The sequence below is a fragment of the Gallus gallus genome, chromosome 3, assembly GCF_016699485.2.
Source record: "Gallus gallus isolate bGalGal1 chromosome 3, bGalGal1.mat.broiler.GRCg7b, whole genome shotgun sequence".
NCBI lineage: Eukaryota > Metazoa > Chordata > Aves > Galliformes > Phasianidae > Gallus > Gallus gallus.
The window spans coordinates 20,352,615-20,366,124 of record NC_052534.1 but is presented as its reverse complement, the minus strand read 5'-3'; the positions used below and the strand labels follow the sequence as shown (position 1 = coordinate 20,366,124).

Genomic DNA, 13,510 nt, shown 5'->3' with positions numbered 1-13,510 from the left:
TGATAAATCTCAGTGACGGCTGTGCTGTATCGCACATGAATTTAAGTATTTTTCCTACTCTTCACAAGAACCTTGGCCTTTGCAAAACATAAAAGCACTTTTACTCTTCTTGCCAACAACAAAAAAACAAATTACATTATCTGCCACATTTACTGCAAGTAGGGCAAATTTGCAGAAGTAAAATTGGTTTGTCTGTCTACCAGGTGTCATCATCACTATATGCACACAGAAGCTGAAGAATATTTTTCTTGGCAAGAGAAAACCTGCATTTTGCCAAATTCTGTTGGTTTTTATCTTTCTAGAGCACTGCTAGGTATTACTTGAAAAATACAAAATGCAATATTTTAAAAATGGGTAATCTTAGCTGTTTTGTAATAATACATATCCGTGTACATAAATGCAAATGTGGAAAATATAAAGAATCCATGTGTGTATGCAGTTTATTCATTCTTTGAGCGCATACATATATACGGCATGTATAAGCATATTGTTTTCTTACATGAAGGAAGAGAACTTTTGCCTAATTCTGAGATAAGCAGGCTGTATGGACACTGTGTAGAGTGTTTACCTCAGAACAGGAGTTTGGAGGTAAGAGATCTCTAGTGTAGTAAAAGGTGCAAATTATAAGATGTGTTGATCCTGAGAATTGGTTGGCAGAAGTGGTTGAAGAATGGCAAGTAGAACAGACCAGAAAGAATCCCTCGCAATTCTCTCTTGCAACACAATGAAATAGAGTGGGGGTACAAAATTTCTTTTTGGCCCCCAAATTCCATCAGATATTTTTAGTACAAGCCTGGTGCAGATCTATCCCTTGGATCCTGCTCACTGACTTAATACAAGACACAATTCTGAATGCTGAATCACTACTACACCTTTTTCCCACACCTAAAAATATAGTCTTCTCCCTCTGTACTCAAAAAACATGCCTAAAGATCTCTGTCGATAATAGAGAGTATGTTATAGTGCAATAAAATTGCATTTAATATCTGTCTTGTCTGGCCAAGCGCTGTGGCACTTAAATGAATACATAAATTTATGTTTTATAAATTTTACAAAGTCTGTGATAAACAGTTTTTCACACTGGAAGATCAAATTTGCCACCAACTGTAATCTCATCCACAAGCAAATCTGTACAATGTAGTCTGGTTAAGTATTTAGATCTTATTACTGTTGAATATTTAATGAATGAAACTTATGGTTAGGTAAATGGTTCCATCTGTGATGCTAAAAACCAGAATATCTTCATGTATGAATAAACTTTGAACAGAAGTGGTTGAACAGTCTGTAATCATTTCAATCGTCTTAAGATTTAAGATTCAACTGCTCATTTAACTGGAAGTGTTTCTTATGTACAATGAGCTGCAAAGGAGAATAACGTTTCCAAGAGCTGGAAGCTGTCTCTTAATCTGCATAGTCTGATTTGCTGCTTACATTCGTTTTAAAGATGCTCAGACACAGTTATTTTTATAAGGGCAAATTCTCCCTGCCCCACAACCAATTGGAGCAAGATGACGTGAAGAGGAAAATATAATCTTCTTTGTGACAGATGTCTAATAGAGCTATATGCAGAGGGCTGCAATGCTAACTGCAACTCTGACTCCTCAGCCTCCTTATGTTGAAGGGATACTCTGTGAACCCCTGAGGTCAATCCAGAATTCTTACCCACATATTTGTCTGTCATTGTTAAACAAAAGTACGTGTTTTTGTGGTGCCTGTTGGCCCTGGGGTAAAACACTCTCAAATCATTTTGGGGAGGAATAATGCAACAACAACAATAATACCCCTCTGCTATTTCATATCCAACTAAACAAAGCAGCCTTACTTGCTGTTTGGTTACAAGTCTATAATAATGTAGTTTGAATATTTTTACATTTTTTCTTTTTTAATTTACAACTGTTAATATAAAGAAAATCAACCAAAGGAAACTGAAACTACTGCATGTAATGCACCGTTAGTTAGATTAGGTATTATACCAATTACAGATATGAATAAAACTCTTCAGTAGTTCTTATATCCATTCACCCATAATGGTTAGATCTGTGTGCCTTGGAAGTTGTCTCTGGTGTAGTTCACATTTAAGAGTGTAAATGTAAGCAGTGAAGTGATCATACAGAATCAGCTTAGAAGCCTCCACACTGCAAGTCAGAACAGTCAACAGCCATGGAGACATCTCCTCCGTCTAAAATTGCCTGCTTTTTCTGCGTCAGAATTGTTCAGCTAATGAGAGCTAGATTACAGACTCACATATTTGTACTAAAGAACATAATCTTGCAGAACTTGATGCTGAGACTTAAGCACAAAATTCAGAAACTCCCTTAAACCAGATATGAACCCAACTCCTTATAATTTTACAGGCAATACTTAGTCACCTCATACATCCTACATAACGTGCTGGTGGTCAACAGAGAGCAGTTCCATTAGCTGATGTTACCTGTATCTTATTAAAAGAAGAAACACATCACTTATTTCCATGATACTATTTTTTTTTTCCAGAGCACAACGATGTTACGTAATGATGAATGGGAAGAGGAGTAGAATGGGGGTGATTGTCTCAGGGACCACATCTTATATCATTCCCAATCTCTTCTAAGCCATGGTCCTTGCTGGAAAACTTTAAAAGCCTCAGATCTGTGTTTAAGTCTGTTATATGAATCAAAGATAAAACATCACTATCTCTATTATCTTAGACCAGCATTTTAATTTTCGGTTTCTAACAAAATGGCTGCAGACACACCAGTGATTTTACAATTCGAGGAGCAAGCATGAGTCTTGTCATTTTAATGCAAATAACTGCACGCACACACACACTAACTCCCCAAACATTCCAGGTTTAATGAATTTATTTTGGTGGGGATGCAGTAAGAAATAGGTACGTGATGAAGAAGAAAATACATGCCATAACGTCCCATGGAAATAATGCAGCCTTGCTGCTATAACAATGTAAGGCTATGTGTGGCTACAAAATGAAAAAGAACTATGTGCTTACATCCCATTTCTGATTTTTTTGCAGCTATCTGAGAAAGATTTGATATTGTTGTTGTCTAAGCACATTTAAACTTCAGCTGAAATAACTGCCAAGTGATTCATGCCTATGTAGGTGAATATAACGATTGTATCTGGAGCCCCAGTGCGCCATTTTCATTTCACTTTAAATAAAAAACAAAATGTATCTATGTCAGTCAGTGCCCTTCTGCTGTACTCAGAGGTATCAAACAGGCTACAATTATGATTGTGAAGTGATTGTGTCACATTGCAGGAAGGTTTATTGCTTTTGAGTCTGCTAGGCAGTAACACATTCTGTTTCATATTACTCTTTATATCATTGTTTGGCTGTGACTAGAATAATCAAATGCCATCAAATGCTGTCAAATTCAATTTACAGTATTTTTCATTGAAGCAGGCTTTCTGCATTATATTTCCTGTTTTCCTGTTCTATGGCTGCCATGGAATAGCAGCAGTAATCATCAGCTTTATTTACAAAACCAACAGAGTGAGGACATGTCTTAGGCTATAACACACACTTTATTTCTCTTTTAACAGGAGAGAGACTTGGTATTTTTTGGCCGGACAATTAAAAAATAGCAAATAAAAGAATATTTCAAGAGAGCAGGAATTTTTAGAGACTACTAATGTACTTAACATGAAAGTGAATTTATATTAATTAACACTGCTGATTCAAAAAGGTAATTTGGTTCTCCATCTTAGCAGTTGGAGCTCTAACATAATAAAACATTCCAAACTCTGCGTGGGAAGTCAGGTTTAGCCCAGCATGTGCTCGCCACACATATTTGTAGTCAGAAAAAAAAAAAAAAACAGGAACTTCAGAGTTTTAATCCCTGTCCAACACATGGCTTGAGTTTTATGTCCTCTGACTTTCTAAAGCTATTCTAGAAGGATCTCTTCTGGAAGGTTTTAAAGGATCAAGGGGAACAGCACTCTGCTACTTTGATACTTCCCTAAACACGAGTATCTATGTAGAAAAATCTTCACACAGAGCTTATGAAGCCCCTCAAAGGGAGTGAGAATGCCAGTCAGCCTCCCAGACAGCTGAGAATGAACATCAAGGAACATAAAGAGCTGTCATTTAATTGGAAGATTTTACAGAATGGAACTGCGCTATAATCACACTCCCGATTACTTACTTAACAACAGGAACATAACTCTGCTTAGAAAATTGTTCTGCGTTAGGAATCCAAATACCATTTTTGGATTTGAAAATTTGAAGAGTAGTGAGTTACTCCTGTCTCCAATCCACATTTCTCAATTGACTATCAGTTTGCTGAAGAATGTACCTACTGGTGTAAGTAAACACAGTAGGAGCTGCTATGTTACAATTTTTGTCTGTCCTTTCAAATTTTAGAAAATGCATTTTCACCTGCTTTTTGTTACTTGAAGATTTGGAATGTGATTCTTCTCTCAGTTCTTACTCTCAACATGTCCATCCATCCATACCATCTTAATGCAGCATTTGAAAGGAAAGGAGATAAACTCTATCATATACTTCCATATTTTTTTACCTCCTAATGTATCAAGGAATCGAACAGTTCAGCATGGCTATAGAATCTGAGGTGATAAAGCATTTACCTGTGAATAAAGTAGTTGGTAATGATGCCATTTGGTTTCTTAGGTGGTGCCCATTTCACTTCTATGAGTGCAGATCCCATTGCTTTAATGGTAGGTGGGCTCAATTCTAGAGGAGGTGCTTCAGCAGTTCTTGAATATGTGCGACCACCCACTCCACATCCACCTACAAACCCACGTTTGTTTAGAGATGAGAGTTTCTTCCTCAACCAAAACAAGTCATTTTAAAAGTTGAAAATACAAGAAACTAAACGTGCTCTCCAAATAAACTCTATAGAGGGCTACATTTAAATGATGAAGATATTAAATCATCCAAGGAAGCAAAAGCCAAGAGGACACTTTATGAGAGGTGATCAAATAAAAAATAAAATGTATTTGAATAATCACTGGTTGGGGCTTCTTTTCCAAGTTAAATTATTTAAATGTTGCTTCTAACACTGTAATCACAACTGTTATTCTGCCCCCACAAAACTTTTTGGGATCTCCTAATGGTCTTTATAAAAATGTGCAACAATGTCCCCAGGACAGTAAGATAAACATCAGTGACAGAAGCTTAAAATAATGAAAACTTTTGAGAGAAATTTGAGGAGGAGCCAACTGGGATTTCACTAACATATTAGCATGACAGTAACAGAATCTCCTTTTTTTCTTCCATTAGCATCAATTTGTTCTTTGAGATGTAGTTCAGGACTGAGCATTTCTAAAGTAAGCTACCAGAAATAATAGATAATACGGTAAAAGGAGATGAATCTCAAGTCAAAAAGCTCCTGATGATATGCTGCCTCATTTCAATCACTTTCATTATTAAATACTCATTTAAATAAGTGCAACTTCATCAGTGAATTTCTCCTGACTTTCCCCAGTACAGATGTAAAGATAATTCGTTCCAAGGTATCACTGTAGAAAGTTTTGAATAGGATTTTGAAATTTTCTACTAAGTTTAAGAAATTCTGTAATCTTTAGGCTCTTCCATAGTGTCTTTATGATTACAATATCTTCCAGGTGAACAGCTGCAGCACCCATTTTGTTCTGTGTGCACATTTTCAAAAACTGTTAAGCTATTTGTGAAGAGTTTGTAATAAAATGGCACATACTAGCTAAAACTCATTTTTTAAATCTCCATGTAAATTATTCATGATATAACATGGAGAAATATTTAATGCTTCATTCAGTGCTAGGCTTTCTTTTTACTAGGTAAACACTTCACTCTGATGTAGAAATAAGATTTTGTCTGTTCTGCTGAGTTGAATCTGTCTGGCAAATCTCCATTTCCTTCCAGTCACAGAGGTGAGTCTTTTAAAAAAACCTCTTACCATTCTGGCATGCTTGTATTCTTATCTCATACAGGGTGAAGGGATCTAGGCCATCCACAAAAGCAAAATGCGCCCGACCTGCTGGTTTCACTAGCAGAGTGGGACTGCTTGCATTCAGTAAAACGTTGTATTCCAAAGGCGTATCGACAGTGAATATCCCTGTTGTGAAACAGAAGAACCAGTGATTATCTGAAATACTAACACCAGTGTAGGACAACTTCAAAGAGACATTCATCATATGCAATTTTAAAAGCAAGCTCCTCTGGAGGTTTTGCCTACTGCCTCTTTTGGAAACGAAAACCATTTAAATATAAGCCGAAAAAGATCCACCTGCAGATCACAACTGGAGGATACACATTACAGTCCTTAGTTAAAAATCAAAATTCGCTTCAGTCAATGCAAGTGTTGCAATTGGTACTTGGGGAAGAGGAGCGACCTTATAATTGAGAATCAGGCTGCTTTTATTTCTTTATTTTGGAGGGCTAACAGCTACTAAGCACCGCTTTTGGAGTACAGAGTCATATGATCAAAGAAGTGAATTGCCACCATTTAGCAAATTATCCCTTGTTAGCCCAGCAGCAGTACCTCAGTGTAGCTTAGCCTACTCTACTAGAAAAGTACAGTACACTAGTTTAAGCCAACAAACATGTCATTTCAGCTGGTATAAAACAAACTGTCAATTTCTAGTTTTTGTTGAAGGAAAATGAAACTGATTTTTACTCTTGTTTGAATTCAAACATTTTTTTTCCCCTCTATTCATCTTCCCATGCTGTCAATTACTTGTTTTCCAGTTCGGCTGAGAAGCTGAAAAATCTATTACTCCAAGAGAACAAGCTAAGCCATATGCCACCCCTTCAGAATGACTGGCAGAGGTTCCTGGATCTTCTCTCGTTTCCTCCTGCATGGTTTTTCAAAGATTTTTTGTTTGTTTCTTTGTTTTTATTGCAAAGGGCGTGCACAGTACAACTACATCAGACTGCAGTTCTTTTTCTCTGCCTTATCTACACCTTGAGAATCTTTCTGTGACATTGGAAAAGAAGCCCCTTCTTTCTCCTAATTGTGGCTGTGGTGCTTTTCTGATGAAGTATCTGGGTTTATACTATTACTCTGAAGCTATTAAGAGATTTTTTTTCTAGTGTTGTGGATATGCACATTAACTGGAAAAAAAATTACAAGAAATTGGGGAGATTTCAAATTTCTGTATGGTGCTATAATCAATTGATATACTTTAGAAGATCAGAAAAATATTTGAAATGCCAAGTTTTCACAATTATCAAAAGAAAAACGGATCCCCCCCAAATAAGAATACAGTGCATCACTGGATGCTAGACAAAGGAAATGCTGATACTCTAAGAAGCTGAAAAAAAGAGCCCTGAATTGGAGGCATGGCTTCAAGCTTACTCAGATGATCAGTTCACAGGGATGAAGAGGATACTGATATTAGTCATTGAAGAAGAGGTGAAAGGAGAAAGAGACAGAAAGTAGAAAAAATACAAATGTAAAATTTTCTTTCTCAATGTAAGTGCTTTAAGGAAAAATAATTGAGAATGGAATAACAGAAGGACAATTTTTAAATTGTATAGGATACTAAAAAGGAAAGCTGAGAGGTGATCTAAAAAGTATAGTACAGCTTCTACAAGAAAGAAAATGATTTTTTGGTAAGGTAAGCTCATCCTCTTTTCCAGTCCTTATGACAGACCAGATTTTTCAAGTAAGAAGCTTTCACTAACTTACAAATGTGACACATAATTCACTTTTGTGAATCTAATAACTGCATTTATTCTGGGCAAAAAGTCACCAGAAAACTTACAAATTTGAACTATTCAGAATGCCTGGTTTCCCGAAGAAGAATACAAGCAACTACAAGTGAATCCAATCAGTAATGTGCTACAAAGGACACCTAGTTCAAAATATCTGACTCACATCCAGCATTCAGTCTATCTATCAGCAGGAATGCTAAAAAGAAATCTCAAATGTTAAACTTCTCCTAATAGTTTCAAATATATTAGGAATTATACTACTAATAAGCATAGCCAGCAGAATAAAATATTTTGAGGAAGCAAGCAGGAAATTGCAAATAAAACTACAAAAGTACCCTGAAAAATTCAAATATTCACTGGAAATCCTTCCTCAGTTTGATGAAATTCACTGAATGCTAAGATCAGAGGATCACTTATAATCTAAAAAATAAAGAAATACACCCATACAACACAGAAATATGTCAAAAAGCCTTGTATGTTCCAGAATTGCCTTTAGCATCTGCAGCCAGTCTGCTGATACTGTGTGTGCTCTGATGACTGAAGGAAACAAAATGGGCATATTTGTTAAAGTCAGATGGGAAACCACATGACTTGGTTAGTTCCAGAGTTCATAAATTTATGTCAGAATAAAAGGAACCGTAAAAGCACAAGTGAACCAATTTAGCCTAAGTGCAAATGGCAGTTTTGTTATTTGGTGTCAAAGTTAGCATGAGCACAATGACAACCTGCCATAACACATTTTCATGTTCACTAAAGAACAAGGATTTACTTGGTTAATATTCCCAGCAATACTCTTCTTCATAATTTACAACAACTAGATGCTGATAGGTTATTTAACATTTATGAAGTTAAGATGTAATCAGAAAAACCGTGATTATCTTTACAAATAAAAAAAGTTAAATTATTCCACTTTTTTTCTCTGCGACTTCATTTCACAGCAGGTGCACACTCTGCAATGGGACAAGTCAATCAAACGAAACCTTGTTTTTTTGGAGGCATATTTGGGTAATGTTTAATGTACAATTCTGTGTAAAAGCTCTGCAAATTCATTTTGACTTCAAAACTAGGGTAGCTCATAAAATAAAATCTGTAGCACAAGGTACTTAGAAGTAGGATGAAAGTCACTTTCTCTGTTACAGACTGATCACTAAAAATGTCTTTGGAGTCAATTTATGAAAAACTGTTGAATTTGATGTGCAAGTCCATCACAACTTAAGCAAAATAGATGAATTGTTTCAGTTATAGTCAACAAATACCAAAATAAAGATATAATGTCTTTTATGTAAATTAAAAAAAAAAAAAAGTGAAAGGGTGAAAGGATAAAGACTAAATTAATATGTTAATATTTAATCTCACACAATAAAAAATATATTTGGTTTTCTGAGATTAAGTACTAGAATTAAACCTTATGTATCCAGGTATCTCATTCTGGTTGTCTCAAGTGTTCCCAACAAGGCAGTAACAATGGAATTGATGATTACTTTCAAGATGCAAAACTATGAACATGGAGCTTGAAAAATTTGGCCTGCAGTGATGTGGTGTGAACACCAGTTTACGTAGTAAAACCAAAGAGAGGAAATGTAACATTGCCTTAGCAAAAGTCAGTACAATTTATTAGATCATCTTGATCATTCTTCTGAAACAAAGTGGAAACCAGGTTGGTTGGTGAATTTAAGAGATGAAGCTGAGGGACAAATGCCATTCAAATACAAATTCCTGTTTGATTGAAACAGGAATAAAGTAGGAATCAAGACATGTTACATAACCTTCACTCTAATTTGCTAAAGCAATCCTAGAAATGGTTGAAGTAGAGTTTTAAAACATGATGAAAGAAGACATTTTAATCTGGATAATCATTAGTGTGCAAAGTAAATAACGTAGGAGCAGAGGACAGAATCACTTCTTTTGAGCTTATTATTACCAACAAAGAAGATATCTAGAAAAATTAGGCCCCCGGTGAGGACGACTGAGACTGCCAATGAGTTGAAATGCAGGATGGCTACCTGCCTGCCCATCATGTGGATGTGCATTAGGAGATTATGTGGTGGGTTTGTTGTTTTTTTTTTTCAATTCAGCTTTTCTGCTTCTATCTGCTGTGGTCTAACCTGGCAAGCAGCTAAACTCCACACAGCCTTTTGCTCACTCGCCCACTCCTAGTGGGATGGAAAAGAATTGGGAAAAAAGTAGAACTTGTAGGTTGAGATTAAAACAGTTCATTAAATCAGAAAAAAAGGAGAGAAATAACACTAATTATACACACACACACACTACATATAAATATGTGTGTATATATAATATATATACACATACAAAACAGGTGATAGACAGTGCAATTGCTCACCAGTCACTAACTGATGCCATTACCTGAGCAGTGGCTGTTCTCCAGCTAACTCCTCTAAGTTTTGCTGTTTTTTTTTCTTTTCCACATGATGTCATATGGCATGGAATATCCCTTTGGCCTACTTAGGTCAGCTGCCTGGTTCTGCCCCTTCCCAGCAAATTGTGCCCCTCCCGGTTCCCTCATTGGCAGGGCATTCCAAGAAGCTAGAAAACTGAAATATTCCTGGCTCCATACAGCACTGCTCAGCAGCAACTAAAACATCATTGTCTTATCAACATCATTGTTCTCCTAAATCCAAAACATAGCATCATACCATACACTATGAAGAATATCAATCCTGCTCCAGTTAAAACCAGGACACTATCCTTGACATTAATGGTTGTTCCATAATAATTGTAACATATCCTTCTCCAACATGTCAGTGAAATGTACTGTACCTTTGAGGTCTGTGTATTGAGGCAATGCAACACGAGATAATAGGATACCTATTTCAGACAGTACAGTCCTATTTTATGCAGTGAGTGAGGTGTGTCAAATATTTTTTTCTGAATCCATCACTTTAGCCACTACTTGGCTACATTGCTATTTACTGAGTGAGGAGTTGTGAAATGATACATATCTATAAAGTTATGATATTTAGATACATCACAGTTTTGAAATACTATAATTAAAGCAATACAAAAGGAAGGTCTGCATAATGTGATACCCGTAAATTAATCCTGAGGGTGAATATTTGATCAAAATTTATTACAGCAAATTAGTAGGTAGAACGCCAAGGCATCCCTGGTACCCACAGACATGAAGACATCATGACAAACTACCCTCCCATCAACACTTGGTTAATATAAATCTTTTTTTTTCATAGAGTCTGCATATATTAAAACAACCATCTTGTCCTAGAGTGAATGCCATTCCTTATAATAAAAGCCAGACTGTGGGTTTAAAAGTGAAATCTGTATTATTTCAATATAGTGTATTGGATTGATATATGGAAAAAGTATACAATGTAGAAAAGAAAAGGTGGGAGCAGTTGTGGCCTAAGAGGTCTGCATGTGTAGGAGCTGTTAATGGCCTGCCTGCACATCACTCTAGATTGGAACATCCAGAACAGACCTCCACCTGTAGGCCCCAGTCTTCCTCTTGTGAAAAAGCAGTAAGAACACAAATATTTCTGAACAAGCAGGATTATAAACAGTCACAAATGCATTTCCGAGCTTGTGTATACATCTGTGCTTCTGCACACAGGGTTTATTTTAGTAGTATTTCTCTGCTTTTAATACTCCCCCATTTCTGCACGAAAGATGAGCAAATGGCCCCGGGGCTCTGTGATAAAAGGAACAGTAGTTTTACTTTTTCCATCTATCCTTACGGGGACACTGCACAAAAAAACAGTCCCTTGTCCACACTTGGAGGCTTAAATAATTGACTCCATGTGGAGGCAAAGAAGAAGGGACCGAATCACCATCCACAAAGGTAAGATAAGTTTAGAGGGTGCAACCCAGTAGCTGGGAAGAAGGACATGTTCTTTCCCCTGTCTGAGGAGAATGATTCCTACAGCTGTGTGTGTATATCAACCCTTCATCCTCTACTGTAGATTCGTAATGTCCTATCTCCTCCTCACCCCTCTGATTGTGTGGCTTTGAGAATATGCAAAACTCTGTATACACAATCTTACTTGCAGTATAACCAAATGTAGCACACATAGCCTGATGCTCCTTGCAGGCTTGTAAACTGCTGCACATAACAGCAATTTGAGCAGCTGGAAAAAGAAGGTCTGGAACGAGAAGGAAAACACCCCACTCAACACAAGCCTACACTTTTCCAGTATACTCTTGTGTTTTAAATCTATTTAAAATGTTGCTGAATATTTTGTATCTTAAATTACATTTATTATCAAAACTATAATACAGTATGAGTCACTTTCCAATAAAACCAACTGTAGATTATATGCCATTCGAATTCACCTGCCTTCTGCTAGGTTCTAAATCCTTCCAGGCAGAAGGGGGAAAAGTTTAATTTAAGATTTTAATCTTTTTCATATATTATAGCATTTCTATAATGGATTTTGTGCTTCTGAAAACTAAAAGATTGACAGCTCAGGGTATTATAGATTTATTAATCATTGCTTAAATGGGCAGGGTGAACGCTGCTAAGCACTGCTGCAATACTTGCAATCCCAGCACTGAAGGCAAAATACCTTTTCTAGGTCACTTTATTTTTAATGTCAATTGATGTTGCTGTGACTGTTCTGCAAGGCACAAACATCTTAAATAATTAGGAAGAGGTGACATCAAACACTTCTGTGAGTTCACTGATAAAATACATATTGTTGCTAGTATGCAAACATTTGAAGTGCCTAAAATAACCTGACTTCACTATAACTGAAAAAAAAAAAAATAGTATCTAGAAACTGGAAGACACCTTGCTGGAAATGAACTAGAGAAGATACTGTTATTCACTTATTCCTTTCTACCCTGCCTCTGCTGAAGGCCAAGACAACCTAATGATGTTCAAGGGAAGAGGAACAAGAAGACAAAGAAATTCTGAGCCTTTGCTAACTCATCATGCTGCAAGGTAATACATCCACGTAACACTAAGGCACTGTAGTGAGTTAAATTTATTCTACCAGGGTCAAAGCTAGTGAAGGATCTCTGTATCACACTCTCACACCTTTTGTTAAAGGAGTTCAACACACTATACCTTCTGGACAACTGTACGTTTTAATTGCCAGCACAGATATCAAGACATCACCAACCCAAAAGGTTGGCAGGTCTCCCTATTGATAACTCAGGTTGGTTGGAACATAAGGGAAACTTATTTTCAGTAATTGCTTTTTTCCCTCATACTACTTGTATTCAGTAATAGTTTACAAGATCAAATTAATGCACGATTTTTGATTAGCTAATCCTCACAATACCCATGTCAAGTATATAGGTCAACAATATTAAAATAATATGTCCCTAGGAAACAGCAGATATAGATACTGGTTATTTAAATCACACAAACAGTAAAACCAAATACACAGAATAGAAAAAATCAGAATGATTCAACTGCTTGCCTGAATATAGTGTTATTCCATCCTTTCAATTTGCTACAAAATGATACATAGAAATATGTTTTTACCTGGCATGTCCCAGGCTAGAAATATAGAATACGCATCAATTACTGTGACATTATACGGAACGTGAATTTTCTCTGGTGTTCCTACTGGTGTTTGTATAACATATTTATCACTAGTGTTACTGCCGCCCCAAGTGCTGGCTTCCAGCTGGTAAACATATCTGCACAAACACAAAAAGATCAGTAGGCACTACAGTTAGAAGCTTTAAGCGCGTCAGTAATAGAACATTCACATTTTCACTAGTTTAAAGTGAATAGACTACAAATACCGGATTAGTGAACATTACCACCTTAAAGATTTCTTAGATAATCAGAATAATAGTTTTCATACTAAAATTTGGTAGATATTTTACAGAAATATCTACCCTCACAAAAAATGCCAAAACCTTTCAGCA

The 13,510-nt window shown here is 36.3% G+C and overlaps 1 protein-coding gene across 7 annotated transcripts in view; it reads right to left on the bottom strand.

The window, feature by feature from the left end:
- USH2A (usherin) overlaps nt 1–13,510 on the bottom strand; it is a 370,614-nt gene that overhangs the window by 53,571 nt on the left and 303,533 nt on the right. For 4 of the 7 annotated variants that reach the window (XM_015283893.4, XM_419417.8, XM_040697423.2 and 1 more), the window contains exons 58-60: nt 13,119–13,276; nt 5,895–6,053; nt 4,585–4,747 (exon numbers count right to left, since the gene is read on the bottom strand). In XM_015283893.4, the coding sequence (XP_015139379.2) occupies nt 4,585–4,747; nt 5,895–6,053; nt 13,119–13,276 (480 nt within the window). Of the gene's footprint in view, nt 1–4,584; nt 4,748–5,894; nt 6,054–13,118; nt 13,277–13,510 lie in introns of those variants that run through there. The other 3 variants (XM_040697421.2, XM_040697422.2, XM_040697424.2) reach the window with 2 other exon arrangements.